This window comes from Bufo gargarizans, chromosome 1 (assembly GCF_014858855.1).
Source record: "Bufo gargarizans isolate SCDJY-AF-19 chromosome 1, ASM1485885v1, whole genome shotgun sequence".
NCBI classification, from domain to species: Eukaryota; Metazoa; Chordata; class Amphibia; order Anura; family Bufonidae; genus Bufo; species Bufo gargarizans.
The window spans coordinates 670145766-670171052 of record NC_058080.1 but is presented as its reverse complement, the minus strand read 5'-3'; the positions used below and the strand labels follow the sequence as shown (position 1 = coordinate 670171052).

General features: G+C 45.2%; 1 protein-coding gene across 2 annotated transcripts in view; it reads left to right on the top strand.

The window, feature by feature from the left end:
• Positions 1–25287, top strand: part of AP3B1 (adaptor related protein complex 3 subunit beta 1) — a 316263-nt gene that overhangs the window by 241225 nt on the left and 49751 nt on the right. For both annotated transcript variants that reach the window (XM_044276105.1, XM_044276102.1), the window contains exons 23-24: positions 9556–9781; positions 17253–17337. In XM_044276105.1, coding sequence (XP_044132040.1) covers positions 9556–9781; positions 17253–17337 — 311 coding nt within the window. The remainder of the gene's footprint in view (positions 1–9555; positions 9782–17252; positions 17338–25287) is intronic.

Genomic DNA, 25287 nt, shown 5'->3' with positions numbered 1-25287 from the left:
TCTGAAGAATTTACAAACTCAAGAACCACTTTAAATGCTGTTCACAGCCGCTCTGCCAGGATACCTTCCCCTATAATCACTACAGAAGGTAATTTCAATGAGTAAAAATTATAGGTGACTTATTCCCTTCCTTTCTATAAAATTGGTCCCAGTGTGTGTGCCAGAGATGGGGAAATTAGACAGTCCCACCCACTAAGCAGACCGTTTGATTTATGTGGTGAGAATTCGCACTGAAATCTGCAGGTGTTCGCAGGGAAACCTGTGCAGACTATCCGCATCAATTGATGCAGATTTGATGTGGATTTTACTTTCCCCATTGAAGTGAATGGAGAAAAAAATCTGGTCAGGAAAAATAAAATGGACATGCTGGGGATTTTAAAATCTGCACCGCAGGTTGAAATCTGCTTTGTCTACATGAGAATTTAAAATTCTCAGAATACAATGTACATGACCTATGGTGCAGATTTTCCGCACGCAAATCTACACGGAAAATCCGCCATATAGTAAAAGGGACACTTCCTTTTATTTTAATTTTTTTAACTCCATATTCATAGATAACTATTATTATTTTTTCCAGAAATTTTCGCTGTTTTTAATTTCAGCAGTACTATTAATTAGAATATTAAATGCTTAATTTTGGCCTTCTGTAGCAGTCAACACAGACACAGGTAGGTAAACCTTTGTCAGTTTACAGCTGCTTTTTTAACCCCTCCATCACTATTTTACTATGCATTCTCTATTCAGAATGCTATTATTTTCCCTTATAACCATGTTATAAGGGAAAATAATAAAATCTTCTGTGAAGACGTCATGGTTCGGGTTTGGGTACCAAACATGCAGATTTTTCTCACATGCGTGCAAAAATAAAAATGCTTTGCACTCGCACGGAAAAAGAAGCCCTCACACACGACGCCGGTGTGAAAGAGGCCTTAAAGGGGTTGTTCAGCGACAGGATAGGTCATCAATATCTGATGTGGGGGGTCTGACTCCCGTCACCCCCGCCAATCAGCTGTTTGTGGAGGCGGCGCTCCATGACACTATGCGTTGTCTCGTGGAGCAGCAGTGTAGTGTAATTGCATGTATTCGCCCTATTCAAGTGAACGGAGCGAGTGCTTGTAATTACACTGCACTTCCGAGATGAACAGGAAGCTCCGCTCAGATGGAGCTCTGCCTCCTCCTCAAACCGCTGTTGATCGACGGGGGCGCTAGGTGTCTGACCTCCACCTATTAGATATTGATGACCTATCCTGTGGATAGGTCATCAATATAAATCGCTGCACAACCCCTTTAATATACTGTATGAGGAAAAATTGTGGATGGTTTGTCCCTTTTAAAAGTAACTGTATATAATATCGTTTTGTGCTTTCTCTCAGAAGCAGTCTGTCGATACAAATGAGTTACAGTCCACTAATCCAGAATATTTGATAATGCAGCCCTTTTCAGATCCCGTTGGTGCTGAATTGAGGGAGTCTCACTGTCCGTTCATTTTACTAAGGGCTCAGATGGCCGTATGCGGTTTGCAAAAATGCGGACAGTTCAGCATGTAAGCAAAAAAACGGATTGCAGTCCTTATTTTTGTAGACCCATAGACTTCAATGGGGCCTCGTCCTGATAGGACATGTTTTATTTGTTTAGCAGAGCCATAGAACGGAAGAAAAGGGCCCCATAGAGTGAATAGGTCTGCATCTAACCAGCAAAAAAAAACGATCCGCATTTTTGCGGGCAGCATACGGCCATCTGAATGAACCCCAAGTCTTTGTGGGCCTCTACTAAGATTTCTCTTCCGCAAAGCTCTTGTTTTTCCTTCCTAAGCTTTCACCTGAAGCAACTATTTAGCATTTTTTTTATTTTATTTTCTCTATTACAAATTAGAATTAATTTCTTTCCGTTCTAGAAAGTTTCTCGATTTTTAATCTTAATAACCTTAAAAAAGCAGACATGCTATGTCATAAAATAACTATTAGCGACTAGTTTGTATCCTATAAATCTAACTCGAGTTGATAATATGGTCCATTACCAGCTAACGGCACAGAGTATTTTTCATTTTACACTCTTCAGTTACTTTTTAGTGAAGTGTTAAAAAATATGAAGCTTTTCTCCTCTTTAAAATTGCACGCTGTCTGTCTGTTATTAGGGAGATAACAGCTCTTATAAATGTTTCAGTAAGCGCTAAGTAGACAGTTATGTGCCCTCTCATTCCACGCTTATTTGCTTACCGTAATAAACTGATAAAATATGTGTGCTTTGCTGCTGTGTATCTGCAGGCATCAGGAATCACATAGATTTCCTTTAGAAATAGCGTCGTGTCTACAGAATTGATTGGTTATTTTCGCAAACCATCCAAAGGTGTGACTTATCATTTACAAATATGCTGCATAAGTTCCGCGCTTGGATTTTTCTGATGGCTCTAAAGTTTCTTTCCTTCCGTGTCTTCTATTAGAGGTAAAGTGGCTGAGTGTAATCACTTTAACTCTACTCCTTCTTCCCTCTGTGTATGCAGAATACTATGTTTGAGCTTCTCAGGTCTTATGTATGTTGCTGCTGTCATCACAGCCTTTTTCTTTGCATAAGGGCTCAACACACACACATAAATATTTTGTATGCCCTTATCGGTCGCTGTGGTTGGAAACAAAACAAAAAGAAAGAAGACACACTACTTGTTTTTTGTTTTGTTTTTTTATTTGAAAATAATAAAGCCAGCAAAAAAAGTCAACCCAGGTCCCGCAGACCATTGCTTTGTACAGATTTGTATAAAAGCTATGCATAGAAAATATAAACAAAGTAACGAAACGTATTTGTCGCCTTATAAGACGCACCGGCCAATAAGACACACCTAGGTTTTAGAGTAGGACAATAAGAAAAAAATATTTTCCATTAGACCTCAGCTAACAGCCCCAATCAGACCCCCAATGTTAATAAGACCCCAGCAAGTAATGTGAATGACCCTCAATCAGACATCAAACCTCAATCAGACCTCATATCAGCCCCCACTGCCTCTCATATTGGCCCCCAGCAGCCCCTATTGCCTCATATCAGCCCTCTGTAGCTCCCCATTGCCTCTCATATTGCCCCCATTGCCTCTCATATTGGCCCCTATTGCCTCTCATATTGGCCCTTATTGCCTCTCATATTGGCCCTTATTGCCTCTCATATTGGCCCCCATTGCCTCTCATATTGCTCCCAGTGCCTCATGTTTAATAAAATAAATAAACCACTTACCTCTCCTGCTCCTGGATGACGACGCTTCTCTCCTCTAGCGCGCTCTGTCTTTCAGCTGTGCTGTAAAGGCTGTGCACAGCATGAGATCACAGAGTGCAGTCACGCTGTGCGCAGCCTTCACAGCAGACAGCAGAAGACCAGGAAGCGGTGAGTACAAATCCTTCACCGCTTCCCGGTCCTCCGGTACTAATGAGCACTTCCATAATGGAAGTGCTCATTAGTATTCGCCCCAAAAGACGCAGGGGCATTTCCCCCCCACTTTTTTTTTGGGGGGGGGGGGGGGATGCGTCTAATGATCCCTCTCTAGTATCTATAGCCTGTAATATTATTACACTCCAGAAATACATCCAGGCCCCTCTTGAATTCCTTTATTGTACTCACCTCCTCAGGCAGACAGAGAGTTCTATAGTCTCACTGCACTTACTGTTTGTGTTCAAACCTTCTTTCCTCCAGACGCAGAGGATGTCCCCTCGTCACAGTCCTGGGGATAAATAGATGATGGGAGAGATCTCTGTACTGACCCCTGATATATGTATACATAGTTATTAGATCTCCCCTCAGGTGTCTTTTTTCTAAAGTAAATAACCCCAATTTTGATAATCTTTCAGGATACTGTAGTCCCCCTATTCCAGCTATTACTTTACCTGCCCTCCTCTGAACCCTCTCCAGCTCTGCTATGTCTCCCTTGTTCACAGGAGCCCAGAACTGTACACAGTACTCCATGTGTGGTCTGACTAGTGATTTCTAAATTGGTAGGACTATGTTCTCATCACGGGCATCTATGCCCATTTTGAGGCAACCCATTATTAGGGTTGTTGCGGGTATCGAAATTTCGATACCCAATCAATACTTTTGTCCCGGTATCGATACAATACCGGGATTTCCGTTTTTTCAATACTGGGCTGCGCTTCTGCGCAGTCTAGTATCTCTGAACATGAGCGCGCTGCTATCGGCGCGCTCATGTTCTCTCAGCAGCACGGGGAGAAGGAAGCTGTCCTCCCTCTCCCTGTGCTGCTGCCGTTGCCACCAATGAGAAAAGGTGGGGGGGAGGGGCGGGCGCACTGCGCCACCAATGAGGAGAGAGGGGCGGAGGAGGGGCGGGCGCACTGAGCCACCAATGATAGGACTATTCCCATTTCCCACAGAGCGGTGCCCAGCGATGTCTCAGCACTCACCATTAGTCCTGGGCGCCGCTCCGTTCGCCCGCAGTGTCTCCTCTTCTGCTCCACATGCTGCTGATTACTATCGGAGCGATGAGAGGAGACATCAGCTTCACTAGTGGGCGTTCCTTCTCCCTGCGCTGCGATTGGACAGCGCTACAGCCAGGAAGAAGGAACGCCCACTAGTGGAGCTGATGTCTCCTCCCATCGCTCCGATAGTAATCAGCAGCATGTGGACTCGGAGCAGGAGAGGAGACAGTAATGGAGCACTGCGGGCGAACGGAGCGGCGCCCAGGACTAATGTGAGTGCTGAGACATCGCTGGGCGCCGCTCTGTGTGGCCTGATAGTGAAAGTCAGTCTTTAACACAATACAGGAGGCGGGTGCCGGCAGCAGAATCGCATTGCCGGCACCCTGCCGCTGACAGGGAGCTGCGATCAGCGGCAGTTAACCCCTCAGGTTAACTGCTGATCTGCCAGTACCAGCCTCCTGTATAAAGGGGTAATTTATCATTGGTGGTGCAGTGTGCCCCCCCTCAACCCCCCATCCCATTAAAATCATTGGTGGCACAGTGCGCCAGCCCCTCTCAACCCCCCCAGTATTAAAATCATTGGTGGCAGTGGCCACAGGGACCTCTCCCCTCCCCCTCATTGGTGGTGCAGTGGCAGCTTCTGATCGGAGCCCCAGCTGTGTAAGCCTGGGGCTCCGATCAGTTACCATGGCAGCCAGGACGCTACAGAAGCCCTGGTTGCCATGGTAACATCCCTGATGCTGTGTGCACAAGGCACAGAGCAGCAGGGACAGTGTGAAGTCCTATTCACCCTGATAGAGCTGAATAGGACAAGGGATGAAAGATCCCAGGTTCTCGCCCCTAAGGCTACTTTCACACTTGCGTTCAGAGCGGATCCGTCTGAGACGGATCCGCTCATATAATGCAGACGGTGGATCCGTTCAGAATGGATCAGTCTGCATTAAATTCTAACTGTGAAAGTAGCCTGAACGGATCCGTCCAGACTTTTACATTGAAAGTCAATGGGGGACGGATCCGTTTGAAGATTGAGCCATATTGTGTCATCTTCAAACGGATCCGTCCCCATTGACTTCCATTGTAAGTCTGGACGGATCCGCTTGCCTCCGCACGGCCAGGCGGACACCCGAACGCTGCAAGCAGCGTTCGGGTGTCCGCCTGCGGAGCGGAGGCTGAACGCTGCCAGACTGATGCATTCGGAGCGGATCCGCATCCACTCAGAATGCATTAGGGCTGGACGGATGCGTTCGGGACCGCTTGTGAGCCCCTTCAAACGGAACTCACAAGCGGACACCCGAACGCTAGGGTGAAAGTAGCCTAAGGGGGAAATAGTTATTAAATAAAAAGTGTAAAAAAAAACCCCCACCAAAATATGAAGTATAAATCACCCCCTTTTCCCAATTTCACATATATAAAATATATAAATAATAAACATATTACATATCACCACGTCAGAAAAGTCCAAACTATTAAAATATAAAAAAAAATCTAGGTGGTGAACGCCGGAACAGAAAAAAATTAATAAAAACTGCGCGATTCGCCATTTTTAAAAATGCGGAATGCACGTGGCTTTTTTGGTTTATTTTTTTCCGCGTGGTATCGAATGGTATCGAGTATCGCAATACTTTTTCATGGTATCGAAACCGAATCAAAAATTTGGTATCACAACAACTCTACCCATTATCTTATTGGCCTTGGCAGCAGCTGCCTGACACTGGTTTCTACAGCTTAGTTTGCGGTTTACCAAAATTCCTAGGTCCTTTTCCATGTCAGTGTTAACCAGTGTTTTACCATTTAATATGTACGGGTGACTTGCATTAATCCTTCCCATGTGCATAACCTTACATTTGTCAGCCCAAGCCTCCAATCTATCTAGATCCATCTGTAGCAGTATACTGTCCTCTTCCGTGTTAATTACTTTACACAATTCTAAAACATTTCATTCCTAGATGGTAATATGTATATATATATATATATATATATATGTATGTATATATATATATATATGTGTGTATATACACACACACACACACACACACACAAAATGTGTATGTGTGTGTGTATATATATATATATATATGTATAATATAAAGTTGAGTGTATGCATGTATGTCTGCTAAAGAAATCCGCACTGTCGCATTTACAATCACGAAGTTTTGCACAGCCGCCTCCTGCGACTCGGGGAACATCATAGACTGTGTTTTGAGTGGAAATTTTCACCCCGCGCTTTCCAATTATTTGCCAAAAAATAACCACCAAACTCCAGGAGCCATTGGCTGTTGTTGCAGTTAGCCTGGTTATTCATCAGGTTACATATAGCAACCAATCACAGCTCACCTCTGTTTTGCTACAGGTCATTAATATGAGCTCTGATAGGTTGCTATCGGCAACAAAGGTAAAAGACAGTTCATGTGTGAGTTAATATAATTTTGATTGCGACGCTTATCCAACGTTGTTGTAGAGGCTGATGTAACGCACATGACCTAAAGTGTATACTAATTCTATGGGGTTTTATATACTATCAATTAAAGACAATAATGCCCCGTAAGAAAAGGAATTCAATTGGACAGTTGTCAAGCCGCTGCGGAGGTCACTGTTAAAGGGGCGGGCACTGTGGAGGCCACTATTAAAGGGGCAGCTGCTGTGGAGGTCACTGTTAAGGCAGCAGGGTACTGTGAGGTCACTGTTAAAGGGGCAGGTTCCGTGGAGGTCTCTGTTAAGGGGGCAGGGAATGGTGGAGGTCACAGTTAGAGGGACTGTCCCCTTTCGCGGTCTCTGTTAAGGGGTGGGGTGCTGTAGAGGTCACTGTTAAAGGGGCGGGCCCCTGTGGAGGTCACTATCGAGGGGTTGGGGTGCTGTGGAACTCCCTGTGAGAGGGGCAGGCTGCTGTGAAGGTCAAAGTTAAGGGGGTGGGCTGCTAGGGAAGTCCCATTTTAAGGAGGTGAGGCACTGGGGGGGGGGGGGGGTCAGTGTTAAGGGTTAGGGGCTGTGGAGGTCATGGTATGAAGGGATACTGTAGATCTTTTAACGACACACACAAACATTAAATTAAATAGATGAAATATACCCATGCGAAGCCGGGTCCTTCTGCTAATAGATAGATAGATATACAGTACAGACCAAAAGTTTGGACACACCTTCTCATTCAAAGAGTTTTCTTTATTTTCATGACTATGAAAATTGTAGATTCACACTGAAGGCATCAAAACTATGAATTAACACATGTGGAATTATATACATAACAAAAAAGTGTGAAACAACTGAAAATATGTCATATTCTAGGTTCTTCAAAGTAGCCACCTTTTGCTTTGATTACTGCTTTGCACACTCTTGGCATTCTCTTGATAAGCTTCAAGAGGTAGTCACCTGAAATGGTCTTCCAACAGTCTTGAAGGAGTTCCCAGAGATGCTTAGCACTTGTTGGCCCTTTTGCCTTCACTCTGCGGTCCAGCTCACCCCAAACCATCTTGATTGGGTTCAGGTCCGGTGACTGTGGAGGCCAGGTCATCTGGCGCAGCACCCCATCACTCTCCTTTATGGTCAAATAGCTCTTGCACAGCCTGGAGGTGTGTTTGGGGTCATTGTCCTGTTAAAACTTATCCTCCGCAGCAGAGTTGACTCTTGTTCTTCCTTTCCTGAGGTGGTCCACTTGTGAGACAGTTTCTTTGTAGCGCTTGATGGTTTTTGTGACTGCACTTGGGGACACTTTCAAAGTTTTCCCAATTTTTCGGACTGACTGACCTCCATTTCTTAAAGTAATGATGGCCACTCGTTTTTCTTTACTTAGCTGCTTTTTTCTTGCCATAATACAAATACTAACAGTCTATTCAGTAGGACTATCAACTGTGTATCCACCTGACTTCTCCACAACTCAACTGATGTTCCCAACCCCATTTATAAGGCAAGAAATCCCACTTATTAAACCTGACATGGCACACCTGTGAAGTGAAAACCATTTCAGGTGACTACCTCTTGAAGCTCAACATGAGAATGCCAAGAGTGTGCAAAGCAGTAATCAAAGCAAAAGGTGGCTACTTTGAAGAACCTAGAATATGACATATACATACATATATGAAAGGTGTGCACTGCTTACTCAATTTTAAAACCTAAGAGAGTCACAATTTTTTTTTCATTCCTCTGGGGTCAACACTCGAAGTGACAAACTCCTCGTTTAATGGCTTATCACCAGCAGCTAAAAACAACCAAAGTCTAGATCAGGAAAGATGCAGAAACAGCCACCAATAGTGAAGCAGAGCTAAATTCATGCAGTGATTTTATTGTACTTACAAGTTAAAGTGAACATCACAATAGGTTCTCAATAGCTTCTTTCCGGTTTCTTCCCATCGTGGAAAAAGTTACTGTGAAACTCAGCCCTGGAAGAAGCTATTGTGAAACCAGAGTTGGGCGACCCTTCATGTTGATATGTTGTATTGTATTTTCAATGATGCTTTTATCTTGTAAGTACAATGAAAGTATTGCGGGCATTTAACTCTGCGGCGGTGCTTCACTATCGGTGGCTGCTTCTGCATATTTCCTGATTTAGAGTTTGATTGTTTGGAACTGGTTAGTTCCATTATCATTCAGCGAGGCGAATCCCTGGATTATCTGTGCAAAATCTCTCCAAAATAAGTAACATGCCACTACTTTCTGCTGTGGATTTTGAATGCATGGGATGTGGATTATCAGATTTGATGCTGATTTAAGCACAGAATCCACACTGAAGTCCATGTTAAATCCAATATATGTGAACATAGGGTGTGAACAATTACATGGCTTCCTATCTTAGTGACTACCACACAAAAACAGTTTTCTGTCTGCCGTAGGATTTCCTGCATCTCCATGGTGCATAGGCTTGTTTTGGTCCCTCTCCCCAAGGCATGTCATGCATTACAGGACTGCACTACAAATCATCCAGACTAAAATGGGGGAAGAAAATGGTCAGTAATGTGTGTGCAGGGTGCCTTGAGGAAGACATTGTGCGGTAGAAGCAGCAAATTGAGGGCACTGCTTTTTTGACTAAACAATGTTTCTGCAGTTGTGGGTGTTCGGTTGATTGGTTCCTAAATGCCTTTATTGCTGGATGTTATCACTCTATGCTTGACCTGTATTTGCCTTTTTAATACAAACTGTGTCTCTTCTTTACTGATAGGTGTACTTGCCATCTTTTGTCCCTTCAAAGACCCATGAACTTCTCCATCGAATGAGTGGCAAGGGTCTGGCAGCCCAATACCACTTCCCACGACATCCGTGTATTTTTGGAGCTCAAATGGTCTCTGTGCAAATTGCTTTTAACAATTCCAGTGACAAAGAAATAGAAGACATTCACATAGAAGAACAGAAATCTGATCTGAAGATGCATTTGTTCAGCCCAGTAGGTGAGAAATATTGAATTGCACCATGTGAAGTTTGACTACTAGTTGGAACACCTCTTTTTTTTTTTAAAGAGAGTATATATTTAGGTTTTTCATTCCTCCTTCTTCCATTGTACTGGAGAAGGCTTGCTTGGTCATGAAGTGTTTAATATGACTGGAGAGCCTTCCTGTCTCTTGGTTAGGGGTCATCATCATTCATAACCACAGGTATCCTTTGAATAGGTAATAGATGTGACCAGCTAGAATAATCCTTTAAAATCACTCTGGCTTTAATTTTTGTAGACACTTAGCTGTGGTTCACCTGATTTACAATCCAGTTTTTTGGTTGATCCGAGTCTCCATTACTGATTTGATACTTTTGCTTAATATGCAAATTAGGCCATTGGTGCAACAAAGGCGTCACAATAGCTCCTGTTCAACCCAAGCTACGCTTCTTTAGGTGGGCAGTCCCTCCCTGACTGCTTTGATTGACAAGGCCAAGCAGCGACGGAGGGGCAAGACATAGAAATGAGAGGAGCTTTGGTGCAACAAGAGCAATGGTGATGCCCTTGTTGCACCAATAGCCTAATTTGCATATTAAGAAAAAGTATATTAAAGGGGTTCTGCAGTGTTTAAACTGATGATCTATCCTCTGGATAGATCATCAGCAGGGGTCCGACACCCGGGACCCCCGCCGATCAGCTGTTTGAGAAGGCAGTAGCGCCGCGGCCTTCTCACTGTTTACCGCAGGCCCAGTGACGTCACGATTAGTATCAATGGCCTGGGCGGGGCTAAACTCCATTTAAGTGAACAGAGATTATCCCCGCCCAGGCCAGTGATACTAGTTGTTACATCACTGGGCCTGCGGTAAACAGCGAGAAGGCCGCGGCGCTACTGCCTTCTCAAACAGCTGATCGGCGGGGGTCCCGGGTGTCTGAACCCCGCCGATCAGATGCTGATGATCTATCCAGAGGATAGATCATCAGTTTAAACAAACTGCAGAACCCCTTTAACTCTGGAACGGAACCTCAGATGAACAAAAGAAAAACAGCATTTTAATCAGGTGAATTACAGCTATGTGTCTGCAGACAGTGGGATAGGGAGGTCGCTGGTGACAGATTCCCTTTCCAGTTTTCTCAAATTAGTCAAAAGCGTTCAGTTAAAGAGGTCAGTCCCCTTTCAGAACACACATCTAAAACCCACATCGCACCAGGCATGGGATTCAGCCAGTTCTCTAGATCCGGTTGTTAAAATTACAACTGGATCGGAGAACAGTGTTACGGACTGAGTCCCGATGTTGTGCTCTGGCCCCGGCAGGGCTGCTGGAGAGGTTCGGTTCCATTGCTTTGCGCACCGCTGATAGTGTAGCTCCTTAGTTGGGTGGTATATGTGTGTAGCGTATATATGGTGTATTTATGTATGTGTACCATGTATATGGTGTATTTATGTGTATGTGTGTTGCATATATATGGTGTATGTATATGTAATCATGTGATGCCGTGTGTCTGCTGTTTATTAGGGAACCTGTTAAAAATTTAAATCCTACCCCTGCATCTCACTGTTTGGGACTCAACACATCCATGCATTCCACAGACAGCCCATTGATTTCAGTGCAAACTGTGTAATGCTTCAGTTGACCTGTGGCTGCGCTGCAGTTAAACCACACACTTGGTGTTGGGTTCCACCGCAACTTGATGTCGGGGATCCCAACAGCGGGATAGCTTATGTGAGGAGCTTATTTTACCATACCCTTTTTACAAAAGGGTATTGTCTAGAGTGGACAATGCCTTTTGAATTAAAACTGGTGCTTCACATTACCTATATGAGCGATGTAATACATAATGTCATTGTATGGTGATGTCCACTGCTGGCATAATATATCATCATTTCTCACATGATTCCCAAAAAAAACAAAAACGTTTTCATACGATTTGGGGCCATTAAGTGACACAAATACTTATATTTGCTCTGTCCGGGTATTATCGATTGGCGGTATCTTTATTAGATGCTTTGTATATGCGCTGTGTATTAATGTGATCACTATTACATACTGATGTGGAAAAGAACAGCTAATGATCATGTTAAGAAGGCCTTGAGATGCAGTGAGTTTTATTAGGGGCTAATTAAAGGAAATGACAGCGCTGGTATATTACTCGGATGATTCATCCTGCGCAATATCCACAAGAATTGCAGCTTCACATATTTCATATGACTGGTCCTGTCATGAATGAAGGAACTCTGTGCTCCTGTCGGTGAAGACATAAAGGATAATAGGAAGACCGCTGTTTCATTAATGTCTTATATGTTCATGGCAAATTAGACTGATAGCTGCTGTATATTTGACTGTCCTTTTAATGGTCCATTACCGCGTTAAGAAGGAATTGAAGGAAGCAGAAGAAGATATTTTCAGAATTCTGTACATCTCTGTGGTATGGTGAATTGATTATTGCTTCCCGTACCTTTCGGTCCCTCTCCGTTCTGTTGACCTGAATAGAGGTTGGGTGTAGGATAGTGAGCGTGTTCTAGAAATGACTCCCAGATCTATCCTATATTATTTATAGTACCAGTCTTCGCACAGTGGCACCTTGTGGGCACCCTCGGCCCTCCCTGATATTTGTGATCCCTGATCCCCCAGTGACATCGGCTTTGTGGTAGCTGATGTCACTGGGGTAGGCTGCATCCAGTCACTTGTATCTACAGTGCTGATTATATCTACTGGCTCTCCAGACTGTCTTATAAGGAGGGTTCCCAACCAAATGGCCTAATGGGCACATGGAAACACTTACAGATCCGCACTTCCGTTCCGCAAAAAAATAGATCATGTCCTAATCTTGTCCGGACAAGAAAAGGCATTTTCTATGAGTGCCAGCGATGTGCGGTCCGCAAAATGCGGAACGCACATTGCCAGTGTCCGTGTTTTGTGAGTCTGCAGTTTGCGGATCCGCAAAACGCATACGGACGCGTGAATGGACCCTAAGGAGCATTTCCAGGTAAGAGGGAAAAAAAAAGCCCTTGAGTTGAAGGCTGTGTTGATGTGGAAAATTTGGAATCCAACCATTTTTTTCCACAGCTGAAATCCAAGGCCGTGATTGACCCGCAAAAGAATTGGCCCCACTGTCCTTCAACTGGGCTAATCTTTTTGTATTTTCCGCCTGAAATTAGTGTGTTCGACTTGGTCAGTTTTTTTCTGAGACACCTTTAGTAATCTGCCGTGTATGAGAACGGGACTGCTGATTTCAGTCAGATTTCCACGACTATTCAGTCATGTGAATCCTAACTTTTTTTCAGTTTTTTTAAAATGTTGGGGGTCATTAATTAAGACTGGCGTTTTAGACCCCGGTCTTAAGCCCCTGTGCTGGCAGTGGATCTACCGAAGTTATGAAGAGGTGCCGGCCCCTACATAAGGCTACTTTCACACTTGCGGCAGGATGGATCCGACAGACTGTTCACTCTGTAAGATCCGTCCTTCCGCTATTTTGCCGTGCCGCCGGACCGCTGCTCAGTCCCCATTGACTATAATGGGGACGGGGGCGGAGCTCCGGCACAGCACGGCAGTGCACGGCGAAAGGCCGCCGGACTAAAAGTCCTGCATGTCCAACTTTTTAGTCCGGTGAACTGCCGTACTGCGCCGGATCTCCGTCCTGTCCCCATTATAGTCAATGGGGACGGAGCGGCGGCACAGCGAAATAGCGGAAGGACGAATCCGACAGGGTGAACAGCCTGTCGGATCCGTCCTGCCGCAAGTGTGAAAGTACCCTAACTTGAGCATATCCAGCGCCAGTCTAAATGTAAACCAGCCTACTTGCTACATTTTCTACACCTAAAACAGGCCCATGCCACACCCAATTTTTTTGACCTGGCTCAAATGGGGAAAAAGTTGCCGATTTGTGCCGCAATCTGCACAGGAAATATGTCTAATATAGGCTTACATTTCTGATCGTAAATGACCCCCTTTATTCTGGAATTTCTCATGTATGCATGTGTTCACCAAATCAGAGGGCTAAGTTGAGCTTCTAATATTTAAAGTTTAAAAACGAAAAGCCCCAATTCAGATGACAGCATGAATCACGTATGGCAGAAGAGTTCTGACAGTGCGAACATGCGGTGTAAGTAGGTTATGTCTAACCACTAAAAGCCTTAAGGCAGGAATACTAAAGCTCAGTGCTGCTTTAAGGTTTTTCCTCTGCACAGGCCCCTTCAGACTCGCGCTGTGCACTTGGATGGGGATATATGGAAGTTCTCTTTTGAGTCTGGTAGGGAGATAAACTGTGCAGAAAATAAGATCCAAAGGGTCTACTAGACCAGTGTTTCCCAACCAGTGTGCCTCCAGCTGTTGCAAAACTACAACTCCCAGCATGCCCGCACAGCCTTTGGTTGTGCAGGCATGCTGGGAGTTGTAGTTTTGCAACAGCTGGAGGCACACTGGTTGGGAAACACTGTACTAGACCAACTAGTACTGGAGATCCAATACCCAGTAATGTCTGCTCATGGCCACGACTGGACAGACTGATCCACATACGATAGAACACATCCATCTTGCGTTAAAACTGAGATGCGTCAGGATTTATTTAAAGAGGTTTTCTGGGTGTATTATTAATTTGAAAGCTCCATTAATTCCATGGAGCTGTACATCTAAGGGGGGGGGTACACATACATAACACAAAAAACAGTGGTGGGGTACACATACATAACACAAAACACAGTGGGGGGAACACAAAACACAGTGGGGGGATACACATACATAACACAAAACACAGTGGGGGGATACACATACATAACACAAAACACAGTGGGGGGATACACATACATAACACAAAACACGTTGGGGGGGGGGGGGGGGGTTACAGGTGGTAGGATTTCCCGAAGAGGTGGGGGGAGAGTCTGATGTGCTGGGGTTGTGAGTATGGGAAGTGCACATGAGAAATTTTGCAAGGAGAATTGCAAGGAACAGACAAGAGGAGAACAAAGAAGGAGGTCTTGTTACGTGTGGAAATGTATCAGCAAAGCTTGATGACCTATCCCAGTGGTGGGCAAACTTTTTAGTCAACTGAGCCAAATATCAACAAAACCGCGATTGAAATTTCTTTTAAGAGCCAAATTTTTTCCCTACCCGGGAACTTTCACTACCCTCGTCACTTCCTGTTGTGACGCAGCACGTTCCGACGTTTGGAAGGAGGAGGTTCCTAATAGTGGGAGGAAATATGGGTGATATCAGATGTACACACCCTCTCCAGCTTTGCTAGGTAAAATGGGGCCCTGGGCCGAAAAACAATAAAGCCTCCCCCCCCCCCCCCCCCCCCCAAATGCACATTTCTCCAGTCCAAACAGAACCAGGGCAGCCGCGGCCCCATGGCACATTTCTCCAGCAGTGCCAGTGCCAGCCCATGCACAGACATCTCTCTCATGAATCTGAGATGTCTGTGCATGTGCTGGCACTGCTGGAGAAATGTGCCATGAGGCTGCTCCCTGGTTCTATTTGGACTGGAGAAATGTGCATTGGGGGGGTGGGGGGGGGAGTCATGAGAGATTTCTGTGCATGTGCTGGCACTGCTGGAGAAATGTGCCATGGGGCTGCCCTGGTTCTGTCACATCTCTCTCATGACTCTCAGCCAGGGCGGCCCCATGGCACATTTCTCCAGCAGTGCCAGCACATGCACAGACATCTCTCTCATGACTCAAGCCCCCCCCCCCCCCCCCCCCACCCCACCCCAATCTAATGCACATTTCTCCAGTCCAAAAAACTGAACCAGGGCGGGTTAGTACACTGACTGGCACTACTGGGACGAGTGAGATGGTGGGAATGGGATCCAGTAACTAAGTTGTTATAATTAATCAACCTACCTACCTGGCTGCCTCCTGTCACAGTCTCAGAAGATTCTTCTTTGTGTGGGCGGCGGGCCTTCCCTGGCAGAGTCTGGGCTGTGGCTGGCTGCCGCTGGTGCGGCTCGCTCCTTCTTCTTCTCTGCTCGGAGGGCGGAGCTGTAGCAACGTCAGACAGACGCGAAGACGTGCCTGCCTGTGCGGCAGCGGCGGCACGCTCACTCACAGCCACCGCTCGAGTCTCTTAAAGAGGCAGGCAGAGCGGGGCTCAGAGCAGCCGCTGGAGGGGGGGCCCCCCTCCTTTCCATAACTCCATGCACAGCTGCGCTTAGCAGTTAGAAAACTTAGCAGCTCTAGTATTGCGGGCCGGCGCTGGGGGGGCCCCTGTAAGAGCCGCATTCAAGGGGCTAAAGACCTATCCCATGCATTATATAGCGACTGTGCTTTAGTATTGCAGCCCAGATCCAGTCACTTGAATGGCCCTTAGCTGCTCTTAGGCCACGCAACCAATGAATGTGACATCACTGGCCTAGGAAGAGGCTGCAGCACTCACAAGAGTGCTGCAGCCTAATCAAATAGATCGACAAGGGTGCTGGGAGTCGGACCCCCACGATCAAATGATGAGGACCTATCCTGAGAATACGTCATCAATATTTTACTCCTGGAAAGAAAGTCTGATTATTAATGCCAGTTGAGAGGGCAGATGTCATGGTTTGACTATTGCCAACTGGCTGTAGCCTTCTTTACTGTCAGTCCAGCTAATCAACTGATCATTCCTGGTAGTCGGGTTGTCTTTTCGGTGGGGTTGACAGACACCGCACAATCATTGCCACCAATCCTGTAGCATTCAGTTCTGCAGCACAAGGCAGAAATGCTTCTGAACTTATGATTGACAATGGTGAAGGGGGTTATTTGGACTCGGGTTAATAGGAGGACTCTTTAAAGGTGGCCATACACATGGGGTGAACATTGGAGAAATGCACCGATGTTGGTGTGACCCTCTTGCCACCTAATGTCCATGGGAGTGTCACAACTTTCCTATAACGGCCGATGTGGGATAGAAGGATCAGGCAGTTAGATTTCAATATGCCCAATCCTTTGTTCTCAAGGGAGACCCGGCACCAAAGGTGAAAGAACACATGCCGCCAACAATAACGCCGAGTGTGCATGTGTGTGCTGGCTGGCAGAAATAGCTAGCGGCTGAATGAGTATCTAAGGTGCATGGTGGGTGTTTGAGATGACTGTAGGTTGAGAAAGAAGTTAATGGAATGTGTATGTGTGGTTTTCCCATATCTCTTGACCATGGGTCCTAGTCGGGCAGCGTTTTTAGTAAATCCTAGTAGCAGGCAGTCCATCTCTTAGCTGTTGTGTAAATGGCCGCCCTATGTCAGACCCCCAGACACCATAGTTGTATCTATTTAAATAAAGAACAAATGCCACATTAACTGAAATCCAATTTCGCCCAGTCAACACATGATATTCGCTTGCCGAATGGCGGCTCCTATTTATACTTGTTTTTCTGACAGGGAAGCATGGTCTCATGTGTAGCCAGCCTCCCCAGCCAGTAATGTGATAAGCCAAGCATTTTTATTGCATGTGCATGCTGACTGGTGTTTGCTATTTCATTTTCTTTTACCTTTGTAAATTTATTTGGGGAAAACATTTTATTTTGCAGATTCTCTGGAGCCAGAGGGATCCATTACTGTCTCAATGGGTATTGACTTTTGTGATTCCACTCAGACTGCCAGCTTCCAGTTGTGGTACGTCGCATTGCTATAAATAGGGATGTAGTATCTGCCGTTCCGTTCTAGATGCTAATGAAAAGAAAGGAAAAGAACAAGGAACTACTTTATGGATCTGCTTATGTTGCTTAAGTGTCAGATGGATCTTCTTTTTTTTTCCCCTCACCCTTGCCCTAACAGAGAGACTGTTATTAGCTGCTTTGCCATTATGTACTGCCCCGTGCATATGCTGCTGCAGAACTTCACTTCGAAAAGGATGTGGGAGCTTCCTGTCTACTTGGTATTAAACGATAGAATCATTCTTATCTTATTCTTGAGGAAGCTGTGCAGCAGCAGTACCTTATCTCCTTCAGTAGTTGGGGCACAGTGAGGTGTGATGCACGCTGCAGCTGCTGATGAACCTCTTCTTACAGAAAGAAGGAGCACAACATCCAAACAGAAGTAAACTGCAGCAGACCTCTTCTGCTGGGGCAGCGCCGCTTATCTCTAGAACAATCAGATTCTGGCATCAGTATGTGATGCTCATTCAAAGTCTTTAGGCTGCATTCACATGAAGGTGTGACGGCCATGTCTGTGTTGCGAGATGCAAAGCTGTTGTGGATCCGCAAAACACGGACACTGGCTATGTGCACTCCGCTTTGCGGACCCATTGGCCTCAGTAGGTCTGCAAGATGTGTTGTCTTTTGCAGCGCGGAGGCATGGATCCGAAAGCACACAGAAGGGCTTCCGTGTATTTACATGTGCTGCAAAAAATATCTTTCAATCTTTCGCCGCATCTTGCGGATCGCGGACCCCTTGAAGCCAACGGGTCCGCACCGCAAAGCGGAATGCACTCAGCCAGTGCCCTTGGTTTGCAGTTTGCACTCCGCATCGCAGGCACGGCCGACACGCTGTTGTGTGAATGTGGCTGCTATCATTGGATGTGTATTATTTAAGAGAGAATGCTTCCGGTGGGTGCCATCATATAGCTTATGATGTAGCATTATACTGTATGCCTTTATTGCTTTATATAGTATAGATAATGGAAGAACTTTGTTTGAATGTTGCATTGTAATTGGTTTTTGCTTTTTAGGCTGATATCACACACTCAGTTTTAGATGGTTTTATTAATACTTACCTGTCTGCTGCGCTGCCAATGCTATTGTCTGTGCGGCACTCGCACGGACTATGAGCTCTTGTGCTCGGGTACTGACCGGATGTGTGCCCTTCTCTTCTTGATGAGCTACATTTACCCCTATGCAGCTGAACAAGAAGTGAAGTGCACACATCTAGTCAGCACCAGAGTGGAAGATCTCCCTGCCTGGGGACGGCAGTATCGGCAATGTGACGGACTGGTAATTATTCATTTCTTCCACAGAAAGCTTGTATTTTTCATAATGCCCAGAGAAAATCTTTAAAGAGGACCTGTCACCATCCTGACATGTCTGTTTTGTTTTATTTCCCATGCAGTGATGATTCTGGTGCATCTTTTCTTTTCTATCTTTTCCATTCCTCGATTATTGCTACTAGAAGTTTATTAATTAGCCTGTGATTGGGTGTTACCATTCGGGAATGTGTCCCTGCACAGCCTGACACTATCCAGTCAGTGCTGCCAGTGGGGAACTCGGCAGGAACACCCTCCCCACTGGTAATACCCAGTTGCAGATTTATTCATAATCTTCTAGTACCAATAAGTGAGGGGGAAAAAATGCCTCAGAATTGTTATTGCATGAGAATGCAAGAAGTAAAACAGTCAGGAGAGAGGACAGGTCCTTTTTAAGCAACAATGGTGCAGTCGGCACTCCGTTTGTTCAGTGGCGTGGTGCACGTGTCCTGGATCAATCTCCCATGTACGCTATACAAGACAAGACCGGCACTCACTGGATGCAATATCTCTCTCTTTTTTTATTTGTCACACGAACAACTGTGACACGTTTCGGCTCGTAAGGTGAGCCTTTCTCAAACAGGCTCACCTTACGAGCAGAAACGCGTTACAGTTTTTCGTGTGACAAAAAAAGAGAGAGAGAGATCGCATCCAGTGAGTGCCGGTCTTGTCTTGTATACGTCCTTTTTAAGGTGATTTTTCCAGATGGATAAGTTGTTGTTTTACTTCAGCAAATAGCATTTATCATGATGAGAAAGTTAATACAAGGCACTTACTAATGTATTGTGATTCTCCATATTGCATCCTTTGCTGGCTGGATTCATTTTTCCATCACATTATGCACTGCTCGTTTCCAAGGTTACAACCACCCTGCAATCCAGCAGTGGTGGTCGTGCTTGCACACTATAGGAAAAAGCACCAGCCTATGCGCACTCCCACGGTCCCACCCGCCAAAGAGTCTGACGTCTTTTCATATAGCGTGCAAGCGCGTTTACCGCTGCTGGATTTCAGGGTGGTCGTAACTAGAGATGAGCGAATTAAAGTTTAACGAAATGGAATTTGATCCGAATTTCAGGAAAAATTCAATTCGCACCGAATCCGAATTTCCTCATGCTTTGCGGTAACGAATCAAATTTTTCCTAAAATGACTGCTGCACGTGTTAGGACATGGAGCAAGGAACTCTGGGAACGAGGGAACACCCATAATGCCATGCATGCAGCCAATCAGCAGCCAGCCCTGTGATGTCACAGCCCTATAAATAGCCTCAGCCATCTTGGATTCAGCCATTTTCAAGTGTACTTAGTGCAGGGAGAGACATCAGCAGGCGCTAGGGACAGTGCTAGGAAAGTCTTTAAAACTTTTCATTTGCTGTATAGAAGTTCAGGGAAAGGATATGGAGGAATCATTCCACAGTATTGAAGCAGAAAAGGGTTCAGTAGGGGAGTTTACAGCCTGGATAAACCTTGTTTGCCTGAGCGAATGGAGTCACACGGAGTAATTTTTCATCAAGAAATCAAATCCTGGCTTTCTTTGCAACAACTCAAAATCGGAACCATGGTGACCGACAACGAGAAGAACATGGTGTCTGCGCTGCGTCAAGGAAGGCTGAGCAAAATGTGCCCTGCATGGCACACGTGTTCCATCTGGTTGTCAAGCGGTTCCTGAAGGCTTCCACCCATCTGCAAAACTCCTAAAAATGGCCAGGAAACTTTGCATGCACTTCAGCCAGTCGTACACCGCAAAGCACACCCTCTTTGAGCTGCAGTGGCAGAACGGCATCCCCCAACATAGGCTGATATGCAACGTTTTCACCCGTTGGAATTCCACCCTCCATATTTTGGATATACGAACAGAGAGAGGCCATAAACGATTTCTTGATGATCCAAGCGGACAGGAGTACTCCTCTGTGTAACTTCGATGTCAGCGAGTGGCAGCTTATGTGTGACACCTGCCGTTTGCTCAGGCCCTTTGAGGAGGCCACGTTATTTGTCAGTCGCCAGGGATGAACAACGCCATTCCACTGCTTCATGTCCTGGAACAGATGCTGGTAAATGTGGCTGGTCAGGGGACTGGTGACTTGGCGCCTAGATCTTGCCATCTCGCGGCCACATGAGCCCTGTGTGGGCTGAACAGGAGGAGGAGGACATTGGAGCACAAGCAATGTGTAGCGAAATGGGTGGTTTTTATACACAGGTGATAGGAGAGGAGGAGCAGGAGCAGCCAGAGGAGCTACAGGGAGATGAAGAAGATGAGGCAGAGGACCCACACACATCGTGTCAGTATGCAGTGAAGATGGAGTCCCTCCGAGTTACTTGCCCGATGCATGCACAAATAGCCCGATGCATGCTGACTTGCTTGTGCAGTGGAAGCATTCGGCAGAGGGATGACTTCTGGCTCTCAGAGCGAACCAAATTTTTTGGGAAAATTCAGTAAACCGGCCGAATTGAATTTTTGAGAAATACGCTCCTCTCTAGTCGTAACGCCTGGATACAAGCAGTGTATAATGTGATGGAAAAATAAATCCAGCCAGCAAAGGATGCAATATAGACAAGCACAACACATTAGTAAGTACCTTGTATTAACTTGCTCTACATGATAAATGACATTGGCATTTGGTGAGACAACCACTTTAAGATAATGTTACTTGATGTAATGTACCTTATAAATTCCTCCCTTTTCCCATGTCGTTGCTGTTCTGGTCTCTCAGGTACTCTCTGGTTACAAAATGAACATGATGTCCATTCATCACATGAGCAGTCACTTAGCCGCACGGACGTGACGTCATCATGTTGCCATTGTTTAGCGCAGTTCTTACTTTTCCATTTGCATCCCAGACAGTTCTGTATTCCAGACAAACCTTTAAACAAAGAATATAGAAAATTATGAAGTCCTTTATCCAAAGCTTAGTCAGAACCATTCATTATCACATGTTATCAGCATTTCATTTGCGCTTAATGAAGCAGGAAAAGAAGAAGAAATACTAACTAATCAAATAAATACGGTGCTTGATGCTGGCTGAATGGATGTATGTAAAGAGAGATGAGCGTCAGTAGGGGGCAGACAGGGTTTATGAGCAGTGGCGGTGCACGGGGCCCACATGGCCCCCAATATAACACTATCTCACTTTCAATTTGAGGGACTGCACTTATAATCTGCTTGGTTCACAATTCCAATTAGACAATTCCAAATGGACAACCTTAAGGATGGTTTTACTTACAGCTTTTTTTTTTTTTTTTTTTTTGGGGGGGGGGGGGGGACGTTGCTGCGGGTTTTGATGCAGTTTTTTGCGCCAACATCAATAGTGGATCCAGTAGGAAGGACAAGTTTCAGTTTTGTCTGGTAGTGACTTTATCCCCATTTACTACATATGCATGCTCGGCCAAGCTGGGCACACATATGCATGGGAGGGTTTGCAGAGATAGCTGTTGGCCGAAGAATCCTCTGGCAGCAGTGTCTCCCATGAATTGTGCCATTAATAATGTAAAATATAGCATATAGTACATGACAATTTCTTTCTAACAAAGCTAGAACCAGCCCTGTACCTCATATGGATCCAGAGATCTCCCTATTCATTGCTGTAGTTGCTCTGCCAGATTCTCTTCAGGTTGGCAGCTCAGGGAGCATGTCCTTTTTCTGCAGATCTGTGGGTGTGTCCTTTTTCTGCAGCTCGGGGCAGTGACCTTTCTTCTTGCAGCCCTCTCTCTATAAGGGCCCTTGCACAAGACTGTATGCCCTCCGAGACATACGGTCCGTGAGTGGGCCATATGTCCCGGAGCGGCATTGATCGTGCGCACGGGAGCACACAGCATCATAGATTACAATGATACTGTGCACGTTGGGTCACCCGCGGGACTATTGTCTTGCACTCATAAGATCATGATCATATGAGTGCGGGACAATAGTCCCGCGGGCGACCCAACGTGCACAGTATCACAGTAACCTATGATGCTGTGTGCTCCCCTGCACGCAATCAATGCTGCTCCGGGACATATGGCCTGCTCATGGACCGTTTGTCTCGGAGGCCATACGGTCGTGTGCAAGAGGCCGTAACTGTAGATGTGGCTGGTGGCAGTTGAAAGATGAAACTGAGCATGTGCGACCCTGTTTATCCAGCTCAGTTGGTGGACATACACATTACTCACGTTACTATGCAGATTAAACACCAGGGGTGCCATAATGAAGAAACAAAGATAATCTCTGACAACTGGTGCATTTTTGTAATATAAAGTAAATTGCAAAATTAATTACTCTTTCATGATGAATTTTATTAGAGATTTTTTCATATTTTGATATTGATGACCTATCCTCAGAATAGGCCATTAATCATTAATCAGATCGGTGGATGACCGATACCTGGGAACCCGGCCGCAGTGCTCAGATAAGTGCTTACCAAGCACAGAGCCGTCCATTGGATAGCTTCTGTGCTTGGTATTGCAGGTTAGACACATTCACTTGAACAAAGCTGAGCTGCTCCGAGGCCACGTGACCAATGAATGTGATGTTACTGGCCTAGGAAGAGACTGCAACGATCACAGGAGTGATCGGCTGGGGTGTCGGGAGTCGTACCTCCTACGATCAGATGAGCAGGGCTGTGAAGTTCTGACTCCGATTCCTGCATTTTATCACACTCCGACTCCAACTCCTTCATAAATGGGCAATATGTAGTAAAAATTTTAAATTTGCTTTTTCGTACTATCAAGTGAGTTCTTATCCTAAGATAAAAAAATAAATAATATAAGGGCAGACTAGATGAACCAGGTGGTCTTTTTTTGCCGTCACTCTTCTATGGTTAAAGGAGTTTTCCCTTTAATTTCTATGGGGATTCTGAAAATAGCCACACACTCCGCTCAGCTATTTTCGACAGGCCAGTAGGAACTCTTGGTGGTGGCCGGACCTGGCACCATCATCCACCACTTTGCTGGCTCTGTTTCCGGCTGCGTTTATAAGATGGGTGCGGGTCCCAACTCTGGGACCCACACCTATCAGACTATGGGGGAATATCCTAGCGATAAGCGCCCATTGTCTTAGATGGGAATACCCCTTTAATGCTGGCACAATCCCTTTAAGACCAAAGGATCAGGCATGTTGACATTCCCCCCCGAATTCTGTCATTATAGGAGAGTTTGGACACCACCAAAATTGTCTGGTCCCACCAAAACTGGTGAGTTTGGTTGACATTCATGCGGGCCAGCTGTACCTGCACATTATGGATTCTATAGAATGTCATAAATAACATGAAGTCTATGAGTAATTGTGAATATCATTCAGGAATAGGCGCCGGTGTTAAGCAGGCAGTTTATTGATGGGACTATTTGACTGTTACCATGTTGAATAAAGGATACTCGCAATGATAAATACAAGCATGGTAACTAGCACATTGATTTATGCAGATCATCACCTTTATGTTTAGGGAGGGTTGCTGTATCAGATATATAAAAACGGATTACTTATTCTGGCATGGCAAAGTAATTGTTTATTATTTTCCTATTAGACAAACCAGGCCGATCAATATTACTGACCAGCCACGCTAGAAATAGATTTCCTTCACGCTGGATGTTACGTGTCCTGATCCCCAGCAAAGTTATTTCAATGACAATGTTGGGTGCATCATATCTTATACGTCCTACATATAATGTACACTTTTAGGAAGTAGTTCTCTGTGTAATCCTCCATATTCATACAGTAGAGGTCCAATTACCAAGCCGCAGCAGCACTGAAATGTTACCAGTGACCCAATGACTATGGAACACATCGTAGACAAGACCGTGGACTTACTGCCCCATACGGGCAAGCTAATAACTACTGGCATTTCCCGTGTAATAACCGTTCTAGGACATATTTTCTTAGAATTGTATGCTGTGCCGTTCTTTTATTATTCCAATTAGAATTAAATTGCCAACTGGGCATTATCATTCCTCTTGTCAAAAGGTTACGTCCCTGTTCAGTCTACCACTGCAGTAACTGGACATTCTCAGACTGGGCAGCAATACATCCCCATTTGGTGACACCCTGTTGGCAATTCTATTCATACTTTTCTAGTAGGAATAATAGAGGAGCGGCACAACATAATCATAACCCTAAATGCTCCAGAATTTTCATTTCGTATGGAATGCAAGTACTTAGTAAGCATACATGTCAGCAGAGGTGACAGGTCCTCTTTAAGACAGTAAAATAAAATATTTCAAAAACCGTTCTTCGGCTACATGCACTCGGCTATCACATGTCTGTTTTAGGGCCAATGGTAGTCTATGGGGTTATTCTCATGGCAGTTTCTTTGACGGCCAGTGAGTAACAGACTAAAAATAGAACATGTCCTATCTTGTCCGTTTTTCATTGACTGACCGCCCCCATACAATTGAATAGGTCAGTTTTTAACTTTCATTTCTCAAAAAGACATCAGTGAAAAAAAGTCAGTTAAAATGGCCAGTTTATCTGTTTTTATTGGACTTTTTTTTTTTTTTCCATGGAATCAACCCCTTTCCATATTCTTGCCGGGGTCTGCCTTCTGTGAGCTATATCCAGTAAGGCTACATGCACATGATGAAAAAGAAAGTCCCTCAAAAACTGTCAGATTTTAATGGCCATTTTTCAACCATTTGTGCAT